At 33.7% G+C, this 24860-nt stretch overlaps 4 protein-coding genes across 5 annotated transcripts in view; 2 read left to right on the top strand and 2 right to left on the bottom strand.

The window, feature by feature from the left end:
* The first annotated feature begins 15 nt into the window (after nucleotides 1-15).
* LOC116341016 (SAGA-associated factor 29) lies at nucleotides 16-1371 on the top strand. Its single transcript, XM_031767843.1, has 4 exons — nucleotides 16-136; nucleotides 244-486; nucleotides 553-937; nucleotides 1005-1371. Exons 1-4 carry the CDS (start codon nucleotides 98-100, stop codon nucleotides 1199-1201), a joined length of 864 nt encoding a protein of 287 aa, XP_031623703.1. The 5' UTR covers nucleotides 16-97; the 3' UTR covers nucleotides 1202-1371.
* A 1330-nt stretch (nucleotides 1372-2701) lies between these two features.
* On the bottom strand, nucleotides 2702-4225 carry LOC116340746 (polyadenylate-binding protein 2). 2 transcript variants are annotated; one of them, XM_031767386.1, is made up of 3 exons: nucleotides 3902-4225; nucleotides 2999-3543; nucleotides 2702-2905 (listed from the first exon to the last, which is right to left on the bottom strand). In XM_031767386.1, the coding sequence occupies exons 1-3, from the start codon at nucleotides 3989-3991 to the stop codon at nucleotides 2875-2877; spliced, it is 666 nt and encodes a 221-aa protein (XP_031623246.1). In that variant the 5' UTR covers nucleotides 3992-4225; the 3' UTR covers nucleotides 2702-2874. The 2 variants fall into 2 exon arrangements, with proteins under 2 accessions (XP_031623246.1, XP_031623245.1); XM_031767385.1 differs by having other exon boundaries at nucleotides 2702-2917; nucleotides 3902-4224.
* Nucleotides 4226-4411: 186 nt separating this feature from the next.
* Nucleotides 4412-7452, top strand: LOC116340745 (NADH dehydrogenase [ubiquinone] flavoprotein 1, mitochondrial-like). Its single transcript, XM_031767384.1, has 5 exons — nucleotides 4412-4574; nucleotides 4864-5091; nucleotides 5169-5692; nucleotides 5770-6322; nucleotides 6740-7452. Exons 1-5 carry the CDS (start codon nucleotides 4526-4528, stop codon nucleotides 6817-6819), a joined length of 1434 nt encoding a protein of 477 aa, XP_031623244.1. The 5' UTR covers nucleotides 4412-4525; the 3' UTR covers nucleotides 6820-7452.
* Nucleotides 7453-11370: 3918 nt separating this feature from the next.
* The window catches only part of LOC116340918 (tribbles homolog 2-like), a 38938-nt gene continuing 25448 nt past the window's right edge, over nucleotides 11371-24860 (bottom strand). The window contains exons 5-6 of the mRNA XM_031767669.1: nucleotides 12982-13173; nucleotides 11371-12222 (exon numbers count right to left, since the gene is read on the bottom strand). Coding sequence (XP_031623529.1) covers nucleotides 11967-12222; nucleotides 12982-13173 — 448 coding nt within the window. The 3' untranslated portion in view covers nucleotides 11371-11966. The remainder of the gene's footprint in view (nucleotides 12223-12981; nucleotides 13174-24860) is intronic.

Here is a 24860-nt window from a genome sequence, read left to right as displayed (position 1 = left end):
GCGCACTGACAGCTCGTCACATACATAAAAACAAATTTAAACACTTTCTTGCATTTTGTGTTTAATCACAGAAGCCGATATTTATTGAATCGAAAAAATGCCTTTAACACCGGAATTAGCAGCACTACAAGTTCAGGTAATTTGAAATTATATCATTAAAATGTGTATGCAAAGTTTTTCAATAAAAAAATATTCTCTTGAATATGATATTATTTTTTTTTTTTTTGAAAAATCGTTAAATAGGAGCGCCTAACAGCAATCCAGGGGCTAGTGCATGCCATTGATAATGAGCGACGTCGCAACGAAAACAATCTCAATAACTTGACGAGACTGCAAGATAAATACGGGTCGGATTCAGCGCAGCACAAACTTCGAAGTCAATACAAGACTTGTATGAACGACGCAATTCAGGAGGAAAGTTTGATTCGCGATGCTTTAGCAAAGATACAAGAAATTCGAAATATTCGCAACGAACGACGAATTCAGGTAAAATCCAGTAATTTTACGACGCTATCTGTGGTTTTAATGTATTGCTTTGGTTTTTTTTGGCAGGCACGCAATGCTGGAAATAAAGAAACTATTCGACGTGGTGCATTAATGAAAATGCTACAAATATCAGCTCAAACATTACCGCTTTACGTGAGCAAACCGGATGAAAAGACACCACCTCTAGTTGGTGCTATCGGTGCCGACAGTACTTACATCGCAAAACCGGGAGATATTGTGGCTGCATTGGTTAAAGGTTTAGAGGATGAAGACAGCTGGATTTTAGCCGAAATTGTGTCATTCAATGCGAGTCAAAATAAGTATGAGGTCGATGACATTGATGAAACTAAAGACAGACATGTTTTGAGTAAGCGAAGGATCGTACCGCTGCCATTGATGAGAGCCAATCCAGAAACAGATTCTCATGCGCTATTCGCAAAAGGAACCATGGGTAAGGAAGAGACGTTTTTAAGTCATAAGTTTTTTCTAATTTATTTATTTTTCTATCGATTTTTCAGTGATGGCACTTTATCCACAGACAACGTGTTTCTACAAGGCTATCATAAATAATTTACCCGAAACAGCTACCGCTGACTATGAACTACTTTTTGAAGATGCCAGCTATCCAGAAGGTTATTCGCCACCTCTTATGGTCGCTCAACGCTATGTTATCGCATTCAAACATACGAAGAAAAGTGGAAATGTGTCAAGTTGACCAGATGCCAGCGACAATAGCATGAAGTCAGATGATGTTCAATGACACAACAATGCTTTTAATTGAGAGACATTATCGATAACAATAATCGAATGAGCATAAAATAACCATATTTTAGTTGATATTTAGAATGTGTACAGCAGCAAAAATAAATTAATTTAACAATGCAATGATGATTTTCTATTTGCTTCAAATAAAGAGTGATTTTGTTTTTATTATGATTTCGAAAATTGAAAAATACGAAAAAATATTAAGTTAGAGTTGGTTAGAGTTAGCAATTCAAGTCTTTCATTTTTTGCTTCTTACATTTGGGATTTTGTACCAGATCCAAAGTTACATTGAAATTATATACAAATAAATGCATAGTAACATAGATGTGTGTTGTTCACAATTTGGACATTAGCTAAATGTCATTAGGGAGAGTTTTTTTTGAAATGTCATTAGGGAAAAAAAACTATTCTATGTGCCAATTCAATCAAATAAAAAATATAAAATATTCAATCTGGAAAATATTCGCAAAATTTGATTTTTTAATTTTTATTGATAAAATATTCGAAGAGTAATTATTTCATCAAATTTTTCCAAACTAATCACAAACATTTCAATTTTCAACAAAAAATCTTAAATTCATATCGTTTTACACATAATTTTTTTATTCAACAGATACAATTTAAGAATTGAGAAAAAAACCGAAAAATATGTTCTCACCGATGCGAGTTTGAATATATAATAATTTAGCGGAATTTAGATCAAGTGTAAATCCACAAAAATTTCAAATATGGCATTATGCAAAACATTTCATAAACGATCAAAAATGGTCAAGTCTATTCCAATAAATGTGTTGATGAATAATCATCAGAATAAATTACCTTTTTATACCAAGTACTGGAATCCGAAATTTATGAAGTGCTCTTTTAATCAGAAAAATTTGAAAATGTGTGTATTAAAAAAAAACCAAAGAAAAACATACAGAAACAAATGAACGATTTCCTTTTATTTGATCTAATTTTTTTCATGTTCGTATAGCATATTTAAATGTTATTGACTTTTACCTAATTCTAAGAGCAACAATCCGGTATCAGGTCCGTTTGCGTATCGTTAAACAATTTTTTAAAAATAATATCGTTACACAGAAAACAAATTAAGATGAATAAAACACAGTAAATGTCATTTACATATTTTTCTTTTTATTATTATCATCGCTATTTTATATTCTTGTAAAATTATTTCTGGTCTTGTTATTTTTCCTCTTATTTTTTTTCTTCTCTTTATAAATTGGTGCTCTTGAAATATTTCTCATTCAATTTGTATAGTTTTTTTTTGTATTGACTCTTATTCAATAAACATTTTTTATACTGTTCTTTTTTTTGCTTCTCATTCTTTCATTTTTTTAATTCTATTTTATTTTAGCTTTTATTTGTTGTTGATTTTTTTTCTTCATCTTTTTTATCTTCTTTAATTCTATTTTATTTTACTTTTTATCTGTTTTTAGTTTTTTTCATCTTTTTCTTCTTCGTTATTTTTCTTATTTTTGTGCTCATATTTTTTTTTCTCTTAATATGATGGGTGAATGTGTATTAAGAAGAAAAAAAAGTGAAAATCTTACCCATTTTTGCTTCATCTGCTCAACAGGCCGATATGATGTAATCAGCAACATTTCAACTGGTAAATCTTTAATATGGCGTATAGTAATTGGCGCGTCCCCTGTAACCCCGTCTGTGGAAATGAAAGTCATTCATTCGTTTTAGAAAAAAATCGATTTAATCGCATCGATATGGCGAATATTTGAATACATACATTGGTCGTCGAGTGCCTCTGAATGAACCGTGACAGCAACCAGCTGCACCGCGCGCAATACCACGTCCACGACCCCGAAAACCTCGTGGCATACGATTTGTCGATGAAATACCAGGCCGATTTGTTCGCTTAGCCATTACTTTGATTTGACGTCCTCGGAACAATGTTTCATTCATTGCTAATGCGGTCTCAACAAAATCTTTCGAACCAAATTCAATGTACGCAAATCCTTTGGGATGTCCGTCAGCTTTATTGCATAAAATTGTAACACGATTCATGCTGCCGCAACCGTGGAAATGCGCTTCCAATTCTTCGGCGGTTGCACCATAGTCAACATTTCCCACATAAATTGATCGATCATCTATTTCCCGTTTCTCTTCGATCGATAAAGGAATGGCTGCAATGCCCGTTGGTGAGCTCATTGTCATTTGTTTATTGACCTCGGATTGCATTTGCTTCAGTTTTTCAGCTTCTTCTTCCATTTCTTTAACGCGGGCCTTTATCGCCTCTAATTCCGGATCGATAATTTGATGAATCGATTCGTCCTGAAGAATAAAATAAAAAGTTTACGTTTTTAATTTGCTGTCTTTCACTCCGTGCAAAAAAAATACGAACAAAAAATATATTTGAATCAACATAAGATTGAAACATGATAAACGCTATACAACTGTATACAAAAAAGTCAATAACTTTGCCGCGCGGCATTTATAATTATCGCAGCAAGCTTGTATTGGTAGTCGCCATTTTGTTTTTTTTTTTCACCAAATTCTTTTTCATAAATATATATGCGTACTGTACACAGGAGCATTAGTCATGAGACTTGACACCAATTCTTGATACCAAGTGATATTTTTCACTCATATTTTCATCGGCCAACAATTAAAAATGCCATTTAATATTTACCTCATTTAGGAATTCGGCATCGCCATTGTTTCCATCGTCTAAGTTTTCGAGAAGTTGATCTTCGGTTAATGAAATATCTTCGTCGGCCATTCTGGTATTATTTTTTCTTTCTTTTTTTCGTTCACTTCTTTAAATTTAAATATAAATAACCAATCTAGATATCACCGCTTAAGAAAAAAAATCAACTCAATTGTATATAAAATACCGATTATCACCGTAAAAATGAATGAGAAAAAAGTTGTGAATATATTTTTTTTGTGACTTGAAAATGAACGTTCACTATGCTATTACACGCGGTAAATACTAGTAAAACTTCAACTCGAAATGACACCTTGATGCCGAGAATGCGAATTATATACGAAATTCTCCACACACTGCAATGCATACATGCACAGCGACACACGGACACGTAGTGAGAAAAGTTGTTAGTCACAATTTCATCTAATGACGAGTATGAGTGTGGAGACTGGAGAGTTTGTGACAACATTTTGAAATTACAAACCACGGCCACACCACTGTTGAGCTGTCACTGTCAGCTTTCAGAGAAAAGTGCTGAAAGTACCAATAATAATTGAATAAAATAATTTTTCGATCGCAGCAAGTTTACTTTTATTTTCGTGAATAATGGCTGGTGCTTTGGCACGTATTAACTACTTTCCGAAGCATCAAATCGGTAAGAATTAAATAGCAAACATATTTATTTCAATCTATTGGAAAAATGTGTTTTAGTCGTTTTGCGTATCAATAATTATCATGAATTACATAATGAAACATCTTTCATGTCTCGTTTCGTATGTTTTGAATTTTGACTTAACACATCCTGTTGTAAAGTTATTTCGTGTCTAATTGGCTTGATATTTATTGCGACGTTCATTATTTATTTGCGACCTTCATTATTTTTTTGCGACTTATTTTGAATTTTTCGATGAAAATGTTAATGAAATGACATTGTTTATTATTAGGAAATGTTACCACTCCATTATTCGGTAGTCAGATAGTGAGAGCCAATTCAACTCCAGCTGGTACACCACCACCACAAACAAAAACCGTATTTGGCCCACTTGCCGACCAAGATAGAATTTTCACGAATCTTTATGGGCGTCATGATTGGCGTTTGAAAGGTGCATTGAAACGTGGTGATTGGTATAAAACAAAGGAAATCGTATTGAAGGGAGCCGATTGGATCGTCAGTAAGTTAATACAGAAATTCAAAAAAAAAAAAAATGTCAAAAATTATAGTAATTAATTTATTCGCATTTTCTTTTAGATGAGGTCAAAGTATCTGGTTTGCGTGGTCGAGGCGGAGCTGGTTTTCCAAGCGGAATGAAATGGTCATTCATGAATAAACCATCCGATGGTCGTCCAAAGTATTTGGTTGTGAATGCAGATGAAGGTGAACCAGGAACGTGCAAAGATCGTGAAATAATGCGTCATGATCCACACAAATTGGTCGAAGGATGTTTGATTGCGGGTCGTGCAATGGGAGCCAGAGCCGCATACATTTATATCCGTGGTGAATTCTACAATGAAGCATCAAATATGCAAGTGGCCATTGCTGAAGCCTATCAAGCTGGTTTGATTGGTAAAAATTCATGTGGATCTGGTTATGATTTTGATGTGTTCATGCATCGTGGCGCTGGTGCATATATTTGCGGTGAAGAAACGGCATTGATTGAATCATTGGAAGGTAAACAAGGTAAACCACGTCTCAAGCCACCTTTTCCAGCCGATGTTGGTCTCTTCGGATGCCCTACAACTGTAACAAATGTTGAAACTGTTGCCGTCGCTCCAGTAAGTTGAATTCACTTACACCTTTTCAAATGATTCAATTTTCGATTTTAATGACATATATTTTACACTTTCTTTAGACAATTTGTCGTCGTGGTGGGACATGGTTTGCCAGTTTTGGTCGTACACGTAATTCTGGCACCAAATTATTCAATATCTCTGGACATGTGAATAAACCGTGCACAGTTGAAGAAGAGATGTCAATTCCATTGAAATTGTTGATCGAAAAGCATGCTGGTGGCGTTACCGGAGGTTGGGATAATTTATTGGGTGTAATTCCGGGCGGTTCGTCGACGCCAATTATTCCGAAGAAAGTGTGTGACGATGTAATCATGGATTTTGACGGTTTGATCGCCGCTCAGACATCATTAGGAACAGCTGCTATCATTGTTATGGATAAGTCAACTGATGTTATTAAAGCTATATGTAGATTGATTGATTTCTATAAGCATGAAAGTTGCGGACAATGTACACCATGCAGAGAGGGAATTGGCTGGATGGATAAGGTTATGCATCGATTTGTTAGCGGAAATGCTCAACCAGCCGAAATTGATATGCTGTGGGAAATTTCCAAACAAATTGAAGGTCACACAATTTGCGCATTGGCTGATGGTGCTGCATGGCCTGTTCAAGGTAATCATCGAAAATGGACTTACTCTAGGGGCTTTTAAGTATATATATTCACAATATACACGTCTTATTCATCACATCTACGGCATAAATCTCCAGTGAATATTTCGTATTTTATACTGTTTATTCTATATTCACGGTACACACACACACAGCATAGTTACATAGGAATGAAGAAAGTCCGCACAAAAGAGATTGAAAAAATATGTATATATATGAAATATTCACCAAATTTATGCAGTTATACACATCTATTTGTGCATTTCTTCATATATACATGACTATTCATGCATTATGTTTCAATATATACTGTAATAGTAGTATGCATTTGTACTTAAAAGCCTCTAGGACTTACTCAAATAGAATGAGCAAGATGAAAATTATTCTAATAATTATTACTATTATTATTTGTATTTGCAGGTTTGATACGACATTTCAGACCAGAAATTGAAGCCCGAATGAAGCAATACGAAGAGAAACGTGTTCGCGCCAAAAACTAAAATTCTTGGACTAGATAAGATTTGATTTTTTCCCCGATTTTCTTATTGCACCTTGAATGTATATTTTAACTATTGAGTTGTAATAAAATGCTACTCATAGGCCATAAGCACTATGTATTTTACATTAAGGTGGATTGAAAATTTTTGGAATACACACAGTACAGATTGATGTTAATATACTTACGAAAGGTTGGTGTAAAAAGTTTATGAAAATGATGCTGAAATAGATTTAGATAACACAAAAGACGAATGTGTACAATAAAAAATCAATAGCTAATTTCCCCATTCGCGAAATCTGGGATCTTACTTGGGATCTAGGGAGAATTTGTTCCATCATTCAATAAATTATAATTCAAAACTGTATCAAACCACTAAACAATTACTATAATCGACCAGTTAATGTCATTACGTACCGGATTTGCTTAGAAGCAAAAATCGAACTCAGGTACTGAAAAAATCCGACCGCCACCACTGATTATCGACTTCAATTCAGATTGGTATTCATGTTTGATCTTTAATCAAAAGTCACTTTTTCACAATCAATACTTTTTCGACGACAGTCTCACTTAAGAAATTGTCAAAAATATGCACACTTTCAAATAAAATAAACGTTTGATTTTCTCATTAACACAACTTATTGAACTGTGATTCATTCTCGAACTGATTTGTTTGTATAAAAATGCGTTAACAATTGTGCTATCAAAATAAATCGGCGTTCTTGTTTACATAGGGGTTCGGAAAAGTAATATCACTTTTTGAAGAAAAATGGAATTTTTCTCATGGGCATGACACTTTACGCTATCAACCAAAGTCGCTCAAAATCTAATAGTTTCTATCAGACAATATATTGAACTAACTGGTCAGTTGAGCTGACAGTACGTTAGCCAGCTAAATGGACCAAAGCAATAGAAGTTATTGTTATAATGAACAATCACTTCTATTAAAACAAAAAAAGTGATTCATCATTAAAACAATAACGTCTATTGTTTTAGCCCATTTAGCTGGCTAACGTACTGTCAGCTCAACTGCCCAGTTAATTCAATATATTGTCTGGTTTCTATTCCTCGCGACCCCCAATCATCCTGTGAAGTCAGATTTTGAATTACTTTTCTTGGTTGAAAGTTATCGTGTTAACAAATTTTTGCGTACAGGGTACATCCGTATTTTTCGACCGATTCCAATACTTTACTTTACACAATAGGTGTGTGCGAAAAAGTAAAAAGATTTTGTAAAAACGGTTTCTTTGTCAAATCGATCAAAAATGTCTCAATTGCTGCGTACACAATCAACAAGCGTCGATCAATGGTAAGTGCGGTACACAGTGTGAACAAAAACCATTTAACGAAAGTTGGAAGTTTAGTGGTTTAACCTCTACTTTCTTTATGACATCAAACATGGAGAACAAGTTCGTCTGAATTTAAAATAATTGTAATTTAAAAAAAAACTCGATTGAATATTTACAAGACAATTTATTGAATGTGCAATTTTAGCTAATTGGTGTCAAAAATCATTGTAGGTGCTCAAGTTTTGAGGGTAAACATTGAAATAAGTCCACGAATTTATCAAATCGAGTATTCCTGATATAAAGTGTACGTAACGACTTTAAGCTGTCATTATTGCAATGTATTTCTGTAGTTTCGGGTGATGTGCGAAAAAGTCCCTCTTCTGTACTGTTGGTCAAAACAATTTTCACCTTTTGTTCTAACGAATCCATCTCAAATATTTTAATAACGTCCCATGAAAGATACACATAGCTTACATTCCACCAATTTGGTACAGTTAACATTGCATTGTTTTCTATTCGCACTGTTTCCAAATTCGTATTATAACTGAACGTGTGAGGAATTGAAGAAAAAGTGCTCCGAACGAAATTGCTGCTCAAATCTATATATTCTAAGTTGATTAGATTCTTGAAGACTTTGTTATTGTTCGTTCGTTGGTGTTATCGTTGACTGCTCTGCCCCAAGTGGTATTCATACTAGAAAAACTAGTGAAACTAGCAGCAACTAGCACAGTAAGATTGGTGTTTCAAGTGCGTGAAGTTGGTTCTCAGAAAAAAATTATACACATTGTATATCTATTGAAAATATCGAGAGGAGAGTATGTTTTTATTCAGACATTACTCAGCCATAAGCGCTGAATAACATACTCTCTTCTCGATATATTCAATAGATATCAAGGGCCAACTTCACGCACTATAAAAACTAGAATTTTTTTTGAAACTAGAAATTGCAAAAACAATAAAAAACCTGTATTTATTTATTTATTTTTTGGTTGAACATGACTGTGTGTTTTTCTGTTACATGTACGTCATAATGGACAAGCATATCGTCGTTAAAATGAATTTAAAAATATTTCCACTCGTGTCAACAGCATCTAGCTCTTAAGTAGGGATTTCATAGCGTCGACTTCTTCAATTATCGAAACACCCTAATATACACGCAGTGCCTGCATGAAATGAATACGTTTATTAAGTACAATCATACGTTTATAAAGCGTACTAACTGTGGAACCGAGAGTTAAGCGGAATAAGGGCACACTATATAAACGCCATCTATTAATAACCGACTAACTACAATGTAAATCAAACGTATCTGTTTCCCCTTTTTATTTACTCCCTTCCCCTCTCGCTATACTTTTACATTGTAGTTAGTCTGTTTTACAAAGATGTCGTTTCTGTGTAAGATGTGTGACGTCACAATGTATTTATATGGATAGCGCTCGACTCTCGTGTGGAACAATAAAATAATTTACTTTTTGAGGACTATAATTACAAATAAGAAAACGTTAATTGAGTAAAAAAAGTGTTTTTTACTTAATTAACGTTTTCTTATTCTGTGGAACAATTTTCAATAAAATAAGTAGATACGTCAAGAATGCCGAAGATAGTAGTTTCTAGTCCATTCATGACAATTTATTACAGCAAATGGAGATAATCAGAAGTACTTCAGCAGAAAATAAGGTACACAGCATGCATATTTTAAAAAAATTCGGTCAACAATAGTTTTATCCATATACATTTGGAATGTATATACAACAAATATTCTGTTGAAAGAAACATTGAGTTTTTAATTCAGTCATCGGCGCCGAAGCATTTCATTATTTCTTTGTGGATATATCTTTGTTTGTTCTAAATGTTTAATATATTTATTTTAATTATAACATACGCCCAGAAAGTCTTGGTACTAAATTCAGATGTTCGTCATTTGAACAACAAACACACAATATTAAATTCGTTTTTATTGGTATAAACCTTTATTTATGGGCTACCGAATAGCAATTCACTTTACACTGAACGAACCATTGTCTTCGATTTTTCTCAGTATGCTTTGGCAGGCCGATTTGTCGATTTCTTTCAACCAAATGTTGCACGTTTCAAGTATTCTGGACTTTCGTTTATAATTTGGTGTCTTTTTGTGAAGTTAAAAAAATGGTCCTTTTTCATGGAAATGCTATTTTTTAAAAAGTGAGCCATTATTTTGGTTTTTTCTACTTGCAAAGCACAATTTTGTCTTTAATCAGATAGACAGCACAAGACGGGTCGTCATGCAATAAGTTACGAAACTTGAGCATCGAGTGAATAACTCCCCGTTTAATCCAATAATCCAATAATCCAATCAGATAGTTCTCAATGAATGCCAATGATTCCAACAATAATTGGTTGATAATAGAATAACCTTTTCCTACTGACACCGTAGCCATACCACAAAACTAAAATTCCTCCTGTTAAGTCAAATGGTCATGAAAAATGTCCAACTTTACGAATATGACAATGGTTTGCATCGAGCAACACTAAAAATAGAAAAGGCTAATTATATAAGAAGTAACCTACGTATCGAAAACAAGAGCTAAATTTATAAAAACGGTTCCCACCGGTGGATTTGGGGGACCCTATATTATCAAAAATGACCAGTCTCCAGTCAGTAACATTTTACAACTAGCACAATGATTCTTTTATCATCACGATATTGTAAAACATTCTAAATAAATTCTTATTACCTAATTTCTATCATTTTTCGGTTTTTTTCAGAGCTATGCAATGTATTTACTTGACTATGAGTTCCATATATTGGACAATGCCTTCCTGGTGCATAGGCCAGGTATCAAAATATGGACTGGCGTCTCAAAACGTAGGAAATTAACAATGAAAAACCTTCAATTGAGGCGCAAGACTATTGAACCAGAGTTGCAGGTCCTGCATGGAAAACGAGAAGGATGTTAGGAATGTTGGCTGCCGACAAAAACCAAACTTCAAATAAAAAGTAATTTTTTTTGTAAATATATTGTATTTTTTATTTATTTTATTTTTTGCATCTTTTTCGCTTTATTTTTACAATAATTTATTACAAACATTACACATGTAACAAAAAAGAATAATTTGTTTGAATTATCCACTACATTTAATAATTAGTGTGTATTAGCATTGATTTAAGCAAAACGGTTGAATTTATATTTTATTTGTTTTAAATATGAATTTGTGATAAATCAAATTATACGTGTTTTCTTTCAATAAACGGAAAATTGAAAAAAGTATATGAAAAAGCATAATTATATGGTGTAAAAAATAATTTCTATTAGGAAAAAATAAACATCTTTTTACATAGAAATATGATTTATGCATAGTATTAACATCTGATAGTTTGATTGGACCATTTTAACTCGGCCGGATATTACGCCATTCTTATTTTAGTTCTAACTAAATTCATACATATACATACATATATGAAACCTGTTCAGTCTACTTAATGTGTCAAGTATAGCATAAATATATACAAATTGTTTTCGAATCATCTAATTCGACTTCGGATAAAATCTATAATTCGACTTCGAGATCACATTTTCGATTTTCTAGTTTGTGTGTGTGTGCTCTCAAACAATTTGACCCAAAAAAAATTGGAAAAAAATAAAAAGACCATTCGTTTTAATTTAAATCGTGAACGAAACAAATATACAATTCGCTTGGGCAAATGTAGTGAACAAAAATAAATACATATCGGTCGATTAAAGAAAAGCTAATTTATATAGAATAAATTGGATTAAATTGTAACGGTGATCTTGTTTCCCATTTTGGTGTGAACTATTTGCTTGTGGTTGACTCTATAATAAAAATTATCGGTGTTGTTGTGTGGGTGCTTGAGCTGATGTCTCTAGACATCGTCCTTATCCACAAAGATGTCTGGCACCAATTGGTCACTGGACGATTTACTATAGTCACGATTTTCATCGGCTGTCATCCAAGGGTGCAACAAGATATCTTCCGATAAAATTCGCTCTTCCGGATCTTTGCGCAATAGCGAACGAATCACACATCTTGCTTTTGAGGTCAAACAGTCGGGCACTAGATATTGGCCACGTGATATTTTTGCAAACAACGATGCGTGTTCTGAGTCATTGAACGGATATCTGAAAATAGAAAGAAAATCATTAATTATATGTTTTTAAGCACACATTTTGTAAATACATATGTTTTCGCTTGATTGCTCGTCATCTATCTTTTTGCCAAATAAATTTTTTTCACTTTTGCTTCGATCGGAATAAGGTTTGAATAAAATCGTGTCCATTAAAATGTATTAAATATATTGTGCATACGGAGATGTAAGAGAAAGAATGGAGAAGAAGAAAATGTGGCACATGTGAAGTAATTTAAGAGGCCTTGAAGGATAGCAGGTGCATTCGGCAATGATAATTCGGTTCTCCCTAATTTTAATGCTGTATATGTATCATATATTGAATAAAAGAAGGAGAAAACGGAGACTAGCATTTATAATTGGAAAATGTGTTTGCTTTAAGAAAAGAAGTGAAGAAGTTCAGCTGGATCACTACAAACGGTTTGAAATCACAAACCAGCTGATCTTAGCTTTTTTTAAACGAAGTAAACGACATTGAAAAGAAAATATATATCGATGACGCTGATATTTTCGTGCACCTTGCTATTTAGATTTAAAAATAGAAATAAATTGGAAATTCTTCTCGATATTTATGAGTGAACAGAAGCGATTACAATTTATTAAAACGAAAATTAAGCAATTATGCACCGAAATGTCACTGTTTCGATAAATTCAAATGATTTTTAATGAATTGAGATCGTTTTGCATTCAAGTTTGAAAAGCATGTGCCATTTACTGGACTTTGAAATATATAAAAACTCTGAATAACACTTACCGTCCGACAACCATGGTATACAGAATAACGCCAAGCGACCACATATCAGCTGCTTTACCGGAATACATTGTGTTGGCTTTGAGAATCTCCGGTGAAACATACGCAGGGCAACCTCGTTTATCTTGTAGCAAATCCTCATTCGGATTATCCAAAACGACAGCATCTTCAAGCGACTCTAATCGAAGGTGTGTTCTGCAAATAAAATATGTTGTTAATGAAGTTTTATCAATGCTATAACTAATCAAGTGAATATATACATTCAAATGAACGAAAAAGAAAAAGCACGATAAGCAAATCGTCGTAGATATCGAATAAAGTACAGTATTCAAAATTACACAGTTATTTCTTCTTGGTATAATACATGCCCGATGGCGATGTTTTTCAATCGAAATTTCTTTTGGACAATGCTCTTCAAGATATTATAAAAAGTTAATTATGCATTATAAACAACCTGTCAAAAAAATCAGTACGAAGAAAAGTAATCAAGACACAAAAGCTGAAATATTTTGCACTGATACGCATGTCATGCGAGATTTCAGGTGGCTTATTTCTTTCGCTTCCTTCATCGTTTTGCCTTTCGTATGTCGATAATTTGCTACGCACATATGTTTGGCGTTCATAACCTTAACAAGTCGACACTACCACACATACAACACGCCAAGTCACAGCGAATGAAAAAAAAAGATAGCTCACAGTATTAAGTCAATGTTTCCTAACTGAACGTAGCCGTGTTGCAACTTTTGCAATTATGTCACACAATTAAATCTTTTGTAAATATGTCCATATGCGTTAAAATAATCGCTCTCCCATAATGAAAACGAAAGAAAAAAAAAACATGAAACCGTTTGATGTGTCCAAGTGTCTGAAACGCGTTACATTATGCGCCGCTGTGAGAAATATTTCGATATAATTTCCTTTCAATTTTCAAAACGAACGACACGACGATCTAAATGACATTCAATGAAGATCGATTTGGTATTCAACGCCAGCATCAAGTTCATCGTTTCAACAGCAGCATTTGTGGTTTAATGTGATTCATGTGATCCACTTTTTTTGCATTCGAACAAATTGTTGAATGTACATTTCGATTCAAACAATGGAATGCCATTAGAATCAACGCCAAATACGATACAAGACACTACATTAAATGTGTAATAAAATCCAAATTCACTCATGCATCACAATGCTCTGCACTAATTTATTTAGCAGTTACGAATAATATTGGAAATAAATAATCGCAGAGAATATTATTGAGTTTTTTGTTTTTATTTTTTAATTCGCCAAAGTTCTCTTTTGCTGTGAAAACTTCATATACCGTGGCGTTTCTGTGCTATTCTTATTTGGTTTTTAAAGAGCAGCTGCGCCACATATAAATATTCACGATCACAAGGACAATATGAATGACACTTTGGTCTAGCCCAGTTGATTTGGCAAATGGTATTTCGTTTCAGAGTTTTATAGCGCAATTTGTCTGGATATGCTCAACTAAGAAGATCGCTAACGAGTTTATACATGGTGTAATCCATTGGTGCAATGCTTTTATTATATTGACATTTCCATTCATTCACATTTTCAGTCTCATTGTGACAGCCGCAGAGAAAAAATATTTTCTGTATTGCGAATGTTTCTCTTTTTTTTCGTGTCGAAAATCGAATACACTTTTAAAACATCGAATGGAAAAAAGCAAACCGAAATATTGTTGAATGGTGACATTTCTGAAAACAGACATCATTGCATTTTGATGTCAAACAATATATATATATGCGTAATTTTCGAGCTGTAGATTTCATTTTTGGCCATTTTGTTACACATCATCGTAATTACGAAAAAAAAAACTGAATTCATAATGTATATTTATAGCCAATGTGGTTTCGATAATATGCGTGCAATATGAAATCAAACGTTGATGATTTTCAACACGAGATGATGTTGATCGATTCGGTCAAATTGGATTTTGATTTCATTGCTTCATTACTTGATTTGGTCGTTTGGTAATTTTGCTTCATCATTTTTTAGCTGCGCGACAATGAATGAAACATGAAAGACAATCTAAGAAAACCGGCGAGCAAACTTTTTAGAAGTGTTTTTCTGGGATATCTGGTGTGCGTGTGTCAATGTGATTGAAATTGTTATGTAAATTTCTTTTTTCTGGAGAAATGCCGATGAGTAAACGGTTGAGTTCGTTGTCCGTTTCGAAGTAATTGCGTCAATTGAAACAATTTTCTCTATCTTTTCAAAAATTTGTCGATAGAGAAAGCCATAGTCCAAATAACAGAAGAAAGAGATCAAACAAAACACATTCAAAACGGCAAGCTATTTATCACGAATTATTGATGAATGAACATCGAAACGTGTATAATAATGACCAGCTATATGCAATTATTCGCCTTAACACGTGCACACACAACTGCCAATGTTATATTAGCCACTGTTGTGGCTCAGTTTTCTTTATGACTTGAACGGTCGAACGCTTCTTTTGGAATTCACACTTTCTTCGCAGTGTCGGCACATTAAACATATGCAAAGCGAGAGAAAAAATAAACTATAGCTCGTTGAGGGCAAACAATGAAAGAGAGCGGCGAAAGCGAGAGGAATCGTGAAACGATATTAATTTGTTGATGTGTTGTGAAAATGATCATCATTGTTTTAGCGAAATTATAATTTTTTGCGGATTTTTTTTTTTCATTGTAGAAATAATATTCAATTTCACTTTGTGTTAACTTAATTTATATGTAAATAAATAAAAAGTTTATTCAACTCATGAACCATTTTAATCGATTTCATTGAACACCCATATTCATACGACAAATGCACAAAGTAAAAAATAAATAAAAATTATCCGACAAAACAAAATTTGATGAAGAGTTATTATCGATCGGAATTTATACGTCAATATCTCTTCGTATGTATTATATCTGTCGAATTTCAATGACCTGAGGTTATCTTGTGTATTTGTATCATATTACTTTTCAGTCTGATTTCTTACATCCGTTCAATATAATTATCTAGTTGCATTGCGTTTAAATGCACATAAATTGTTTTGGTTGAAAATTATATAAATTGTACACTATCAAAACACAGTGAAAGCAAGAGAAAATAATAAATCAATGTTCTTGGAAAGGCGTGATAAAAAGAAAACGCTCATTCCAGAATGGTGTAAAAGTTTTACAATCTGTCTAACAATCTATTGCCATGTGAATTGGTACATAGATTCATCGTTGAATCACGCACAATTACTTGAGTTTATGAAATGCTTGAACGGTATACAGATTGTCTTGTACGTTGATCTTTGTTTCAGGCCACAGCGGCATAAATACTTTTGTTTCAAAAGAAACAGACTTTCAAGAGATCGGTTTGTGCGTTGTGCAATAGCGCGTGTAACGGATTAACATGTGTGATAATATTTAAAAAAAATATGAGCCGTTAGTTTGGTGAATTCAATTGATTCCATCGTAATATTTAATGAAACCAATATTATAATGGCAAGCAGACTTCAAGCCATTCAATACATTGAGCTAAATGATTGAGACAGTTGTGTGGTTCAATTAAATGAACAAAAGCATTACGGTTCATATTGAATTTTTGTATTTCTAATAGAGAGATCTTTTAAATCTATTTCGTTGTCGCGCAATTATTGCACCTATTTGGTGCTTACTTTCGCATCTATTACTTTAGGTCGCACCACAAAAGCTTGCAATGTGTACTCAATTTGACTGTCGTACACAACGCGATTCACGAAGTAAAAAAAATAGAGAATGGCTTTCAAAATATCAATTTTGAGCAATTCAATATTAAACGTTGTCGCTAACCGATCGTGTTGTTGAATTGAGAGAGTTCGGTGCTCTGCACGTGATTGTGGAATGTGTGTGTATGTATGTGAAAAATTGCGTAAAATTTTCGGCTTGCCTTTTTTTCCTGTCAGTATTCGGCTCTTTCGGTTAAATCACCAATGGGTGCGCGCGCCTCAAAATCGACGTTCAGGTCGGTATATGTATGTATTGATCACATTTTTGCCACATTACGCAGTGCAAGCGGTTGATTCGATTGCCACCAAAATGTGCGAAATAATGAATCAGAAAATGCCAAACCCGATTAAACTTTTTTTTATAAGTCATGAGAATATAAATATGTCCATTATCGTGTGACGTTTTTTTTTTTTTTTTTTTCATCGGAAAGATAATTTTCGCTTGCAAAATTTATAAAATATCAGTCGGGTGGCGAAATCGCCATTTATATTTCGAAAGGAGTGAAGGAAAAAAAAGATTTATTGTGAACCCTAAATGATAGCCTACAAAGATTGTTCTTGACCATTGCACAATTTTGCTATCAATAGTGCGCGTGTGTGTGCAATTTTTAATTGCTTACAAGTATCGATTGTGATTGCCAATTGACGAATTGACATTCAAAATGTTCTATCAATTGCCCATATGTTTCAAGATGATTACAAAATTGTCGTAAAAATAACAAATAGTGTCCATTTACTTGATGATGATGACGTGTGTGTGTGCTTTATTTATTATATGGCGCTACAATTGAAAATAAAACGATTCAATAGCTGATCCAAATTATGGTATAGCATAAATGTCTGTTTCGAATTTGATTTGCACAAGTCAATTAACCCAAATGCCACAAATTGACTGAAATATGAACTGTTTTTTTTTCTCTCGTTAAAATATGTTTCATTCTCTTCTGTCCAAATCGGTTGAGTCTTGTTCGATTGTGCTTTTTTCATGCTTCTCGGTTGTAGTGCTCATGTATGTGTCAGTATTTTTAACACCATCAATTGCTAATAAACCGGTATTCGATTGCGCATTGGCCTAGAATCAGTTGCATAAAGTGCACAGAAATCGAGTCAATCTTGTGTGCACACACAAGATGCAACAGCAAAGGTGCCAACAGAAAAAGGCTACACATATTTATACAGAGAGATGAAGAGAGTCAGAGACAGAGAAGGACAACAAATAGACGAATTAAGCCAATCAAAATATAAATGCATTCTCGGTGCACACACTAGAAGAATATTTTAACGATTGGGTTTTTTTTTCTCTTGTGTGTTTGGTTGCATCAATGTATGATGAGGCGAGCCAACAAATCGACCAAAGAGCCAGACGGGAAAAAAACACCAAATTCACAACTGAAATGTCGTTATTCGTTTGCTATGTGCCAACCGTGAGTATATGCTGTGCCAATCGAGCACATGTACATTTGGCAATAAAATGCTTGCGCGCCACCCGTTTTTTTTTTTATTCTGACGGTTAGTTTATTTTTTGTCTCTCTCAATTTACAAAATGTGAATTAAGAAATGAAATCTCGATTTCTGTCGTTTTTTCTTCTCGACTAAGAGAGAGAGACACCGAGCGCATATTGCACACGATTGCATTGAGCCTATCAAGCGCAGTTCATTTCATTTTTTTTCTTCTCGATTTTTAATTTTAATGTTAAAAATATCATGAAATCATATTGCTCCACATCACATATTTTTATTTAAATATCATTTGGTTCAATATGTTTTTTTTTCATCATTGCTTCTCATCCATTCGGTTACAAATCGGTAACCGAAATCATTTCAATAAAATATATACATATATTTTTTTTGTTTTGCACGAATCAAAGCAGCATGTATTACATTTTTCGTTTACAAAACTATATTCATTAGAATACTGTAATAATCTAAATGGAATGATCGAAAAAAAAGACACACACACAAAATCATAATTTAAACGGTGTTTGAGTTTATAAATGCTAGGCTCTCTTGTAGCATCGAGCCAATAGAGCAACACAATGTACGGAAACATGACGATATGTCGCAACACACACACATTCATATACAAAGAATAAATTACCACACAAAAGTGAGCAGACCAACGCCCGAGCAAATTCATGCAATATCAAATAGTTTTGCGAGAGCGCGCAAGACGACAGAGGTGAAGAAAAAAAAATCCAATGCGAACGAAAAAAATCGCCAAAATCAAAATTAATTCCCTTTTGTGGCCTTTAACGAACGTGAAGAAAAAAGAGTTTGCAATGGATAAATATGTGGTGTGTGGTGTGTATGTGCGACGTGGTAAGACAAAGTTAAGAACAATCTTGGCTGTGGCCGCAAGACATAAAATATGTAGCATTTACTCAACTTGTGAGTTATGGCTTTTCGAATTCAGTGGCTGATTTGATTTTCTCGATACATTCAAACTATGGTCACTGAATTTTTTTTATTTCGTCGTTCATTCGCTTCAAATCGAATCAAGATTTCGTGAACCGCTTTTCAAAGCGCAGCATATACCGAAAAAAAAACCAACAAATTACATTCAATTTGTGCAATCTGAGCGAATACTCAGCGCTCTGGGGGAGTGACAGAGAGGAAAAACCATAAATCGGTGTTACTTATTGACTATAAAGAGCATATGCATGTTAAAGTGTCTCGCATGGCACATACACCAATTGCATTATACTGCAACGTGTTCATTGTTAATCACAATTTATTTGATCAATTGGCTTTGTTTCTTTCATTTTTTTGTTCGCATCCAAGTGGAACCAGAGTTGATGTCGAAGCGGTTAACATAGCGACTCCCGGTGATATCATTCTCGCCGATACTTCACTGCATTATCTTAATTCCAAAATATACTTAAACCAAATCGCAAAAGAAAGGAAGTGCCTTATGAGATGCAAAAACAAAGAAATGGCAAACGAAGATGCGAAAGACATCACCGAAATACAAGAGATAGTCCGCAAAATGACGTCATTGTTTGAAGAAAAATGCGAAAGATAAGTCCATAAATGTAAACAAAAAGAAACATTTGATTATATACACTGGACTGGTTGGCATTGTTCGCAAGCAGCGAAATTCGGAAGAGAAATGACGGAAAGTTGAATGACTTGATTATTTGAGAGTTTCTTTTTCTCTTTTTCGGAATCAAAATAGCCAATCCAAAGTATTCAAAATGAACACAGCACAGCTACCGAAAATGTAATCATATTTTTTCGCTTCTTCCATCTCGCTAAAATTGGGTGTTCAAATGGAAATTGTTTTTGGAAGAAGTTGCGCTTGCAAAATTTTGTGTGTAGCGGAAATTCGCATTGAATTGATGTTTCTTCGGTGACGCACGCACCAAAAATGTGTATGTTATATTAAACCATGTGATTAAATTGGGTCGAAACAATTGAAAAGTTTGTAATTAATTGTGTTTGGTGAATTGAAAAGCATTCACATCGAACTAGTGCATAATCAAAAGACACAAGAATTTACTAACCGAATGAGAGAGCGAGAGAAATGCGGAAATTGTTCAGCTCTTTTTTCCTTCATTTCATTCTTTTTTCTTCTCATTGTTTGTTTATCGCATGCACAAAATTGAATTAAATTATATCGCGCCCATGCGAAACCGATTCGTCCGTTCGTTGCAAATTATATTCTCGTTTTTTTTTTTGGTCGTTTTCTATTTGGTTAACGTTTTTTATTGGTTGCACATTCCATTGTGAATGTGCGCGCGTATGTTGTTCTTTTTGATTAAAGTAGGCAGTGTGATGAAAGAACGGACAGATCATGATTTCACATTCACCTTAAGAAAATAAATAAATTGACAAACGTCGGGTAATTAAATTGATCTCTTTCGGTTTTTTGTTGTTCAAATCGGTTTTATCGCCGGTGTCCTGTTGCTGTCGATTTACGTGAACATAAAAAGCCAGTTTTCGTGTTTCAGTCGATGCTATATGCCACATGCATTCGATACGAACTACATGGTTCGCTCATTTTATGTATGTGTGTCGTATGGTTTGTTTTAATGCACGAAAAAAACAAAATACAAGATTTGTCTCACGAAGGTGTGTACCGACGACATATCATTTGAAAATTCCTGGTTCTTTTGACAATGTCAGACGGCAAATTATATATGCACTAAATGAATATTTCACACCAAATCCAATACCATGGATTATGAAATGCTGGTGTAAACACTGCCCAGAAATTCGTTTACATTTTCGCAATTGAACCGTATGCCATTCGATCGATGTCATATTATTTGAATTGATTGGTGTAACACATACTTGGTGTGATAAAAGAAAAAAAGAAAAACACGGAATTAAATACGTGTTGCAAAGAAAAAAACTTTTAATGTTTACCTAATCGATGACCAATCAACATTCAAACACATTTTCAATTGCAATTTGAATGAAATAAGTGTTTCTATTCAAACATATAATATCAATGGAAAAATATCGTTCGCAGAAGACGCAAAAATTCATTATGATTTTTTTTTGCAATGATGATGAATAATCAACAATGATTTTCGCTATGGCGTACAATGACACCGACGCTAGAAATGATTTTTTTTATGCCGCCAGGCATGGAGAGAAATCGAAAAAACTTGAGATATGCGATTTCGAAGAAAGCTATTGCGAATTCGGTGATCATGTAACCACATCATAGTAATAACCATTTAAAATGAAAGGCAGAGCAAAAAGAAATTTCGCCAAAAGAAATGTACTCATTCTTCTTCATTGGAAAGCACATTCAATTCGAACAAATATGCGTTTTTTTCAGTGAAGTTTTTTTTAAAATGTGATCTACAAAAAAACGAGATTATTTCGGTATTCGTAATCATGAAAATTTCTTTTTTTTTCTGTCTTTTGCATTACATTTGCTGTTGTTCGATTACCGTAAAATAGGAAATGAAATCGGTTTGGCATTTGTTTGAAGTAACAGTGAAATGACAGCACGGTAGCTTTCTAGCAGAAACATTTCACTGCACCCGACTGCACTGGCATTCAAGATGAAGAAAAAGAGCGATTGAAATAACAGCCGTATATTCAATTCCAAATAGCATAAGATGCATTTGTTGGGCTCTTTGTGCAATCGCTCAGCTCCGATAAAAAAAAAATCCGCCGATCTTTAACAGATTTTCATAATTTATATAAAACTAATTGGGGACTCGTTTTCTCGAAATCGTTTGCTGCAGATGTCTGTTCGTTCAATTTCAATCTTTTGATTTCTCTTCCCGGTTTTCTCTTTCGGCATTTTTCTTCTTCTTCTTCTTGTTCAGATTGTGTGTTATTATGTTCGCAACATTCACAGTCAGTGTGTTTTGTGGTTGGGCTTTGCTCATGCTGTCTACGATCGGATCCGCACTCGCACCAAACCAACAAGTCAGTTCATTGACGTTTCAGCATAGTCTATATGATGTATAAATATTGCATAAGCATTTCTATGGATTTTTGCATGCTTTTACGCTTATTTCTTCTTTCACTCAAGGAAATGTTTCTATTTTGTGCGATGTTGTGTGTGTGTACGTCTGTTGACTGTTACTTTTCCATTCAATACGAATTAATTAGTTGGTTATGGTATGATTACATGCAGCACTACTGGCCACACCATCAACATGCAACTCTTTTTCAGCAACTTTTAAATATACAGAGGAGAGAGAGAAAGAGAGAAGAATTGCAAATACACATTTGAAACCTATTGGATAATCCAAATCTATTAAATTATAGAATGATTAGATAAAGAGAAAGACGGAAGCAAAATGCCGAATGCCAAAGTACCCTTTTCTCTTGTATGGGCTCTCTCTCTCTGGCTCTCTTTCAACTTGCAAAATAGGCAATGTATTCACTTGATATGTAATATTTGTACAGCCACAGAGAAGAAGAGACATATTTACCTCATCTATAAAATGAGATAAGCCATTGATTGCGAACGATTTGACCGGCTGATAAAAAAAATAGTGAGAAAAATTGATTGCATTTAACACCATTTACAAAGTGTAGGTATTTTTTTTCTTCAACTTTTTTAGTCAATTTTCCAGGCTTAAATGCATTTTTATTTGTCCATTTATTTCTTAATCGTAAGTAAAAAAAACCAGACGTCTTTTTTTGTAGAGAAACAAAATTTCCTGCTTTCATTACAAAATCGGGTTTATTGTAAAATAATTATGTTATGAAGACTGTGACAACGTTTGCTTTGATTTACAAATTGAAAATTGCGTTCAATATTGCAAGAGAAGAAAGCGAAAAGAGTTAAAGAAACGAAAGAAAGAAATTAATGCAATTTATCGTTTAAAATGCGTCATGTTCATTCGTATTTTGCACAGCATTGCAACTGTCGAGTGAAATGCAATGAAATGCGTTCATCGTATACGGCCTACGATGATGACAATTCCGAGCAATTATCATTTTGTGGTGTGTTTATATATATATATGAATGGGGTAGAATAAAAACTACTTCTCGAAAAATTGCTATTTTAAAACGAAACCTAAAAAAAATTTCAATAAAAAGTGAATCAATTTTTTTTTGTCCAATTGAAGTGAATCAAGAAAATTTTGTTCAATAAAAGTGAACCAAAAAAAAAATTTCACTCGGTTTTTTCAGTGTAAAATACACTAAAATGATTTTTTTTTTGGGTTCACTTTTATTGAACAATTTTTTTTTGGTTCACTTCAATTGGACGAAAAAAAATTGATTCACTTTTCATTGAAAGTTTTTTTTAGGTTTCGTGTTTAAATATTTTTCGAGAAGTAGTTTTTATTCTACCCCATTCATATATATAATGTAGAAAAAGAGTGTAGAGCGGTCGTTGGCTCGCTCAAATGATCGTAACATTTTCGTCTGTCTCGACGGAAAACTTATTTATTTGTGATATATATTTAGAATGTGAACACAATTTGGTGTGCTCAGGAACTGAATCTACACAAAACAGACATACACAAAATGTTCGCGTATAAAATAGAAGCAAAGTGTTATAAATGCAGCGGCAAGTCTAATGTCTAGTCGACAGGCTAAAACGGCGCGGAGAGCAAAAGATTGAGTGAAAATTTCGCAAAAATGAAATAAAATAAAGAAAAACCCATAAATTAATTGTGCAATTTTCATATTGCAACGCCAAATATTACAAAATAATCTATATATTCGCACTGGACAGCGCAGCGTTGCATTGCACACATTTGAATGGTGCGCGTTCATTTTATCGAAATCGAGCTCACATGCTACAACTTCAACTTGCAAAACTCGCAAATTTATTGCTCATATTCGATAAATTTTTATCTCGTGCTTTTGTTGCACCATATCTCATCGATTTGAATCGATGTGAAAGCTGAAAGGGAGTGAAACAAAAAAAAAAATTGGAAATTATTTTCTTTTCTGTGGAATCACTTGCAGCCACTGACTTTTCTTTCGATGCAATGATGCACGATGAGAATTTCACTCGCTCTCTCGTTGCTATGGTCAAAGATGAAACTGAAATTAATAAGTGCTGTTGAGATAATGAGCGCGCATCACTCTATGATTTTTATGAAATTGTTGAAAGCAAACGGTACACACGTAAATGAATTTGTTCATTGTATACCCGATTTGAACTCGAATGAACTTAAAGTGCAGATTGTTTGTCGTCTGTTTTCTTCGCCTCTTCTCCTTTGCTTTTTTTGTTTTCGCGAGAAAGGAAATCCATCAGAAATCAACGTTACAAATGAGCGATCAATTTGATGCTAGTTGTTAACAATTGTGAAAATTTCATCGCAAATGATGACGGCCCAATCTATCTTTCACTCCATTTTAAGCAGCAGAAAAGACTTGAAGGAGAAAATAATGAATTCAAACACAAAATACAGCCTTTCTCTTAGCGCGCACTCACAATTGAATTTTCGCTTAAAACGAATCAGCGACAGCCGCAGCGGTAACAGCACACGAAGAAGAAGAAAGTCAAGCAAAATAGATCGGCCGCTGTGATATATTACATGTTTCACTTGGTGAACATTTTTCACACAGCGAATTTCGATTGCATGCGTTAATTTCTTTTTCATGTTTAATGAAACAATCAAATTCACTTGTTCGAACATTTTTCCATCCATTTCAGCACATTGTCTTTAACATTCCATAAAAGGGAAAATGTTTTAGCGT

Source organism: Contarinia nasturtii, unplaced genomic scaffold (assembly GCF_009176525.2).
Source record: "Contarinia nasturtii isolate CC-2019 unplaced genomic scaffold, AAFC_CNas_1.1 Cnas_scaffold_695, whole genome shotgun sequence".
Classification (NCBI taxonomy): Eukaryota; Metazoa; Arthropoda; class Insecta; order Diptera; family Cecidomyiidae; genus Contarinia; species Contarinia nasturtii.
Note: the sequence above shows the minus strand (reverse complement) of the source record. Positions and strands in the feature narration are given on the sequence as shown.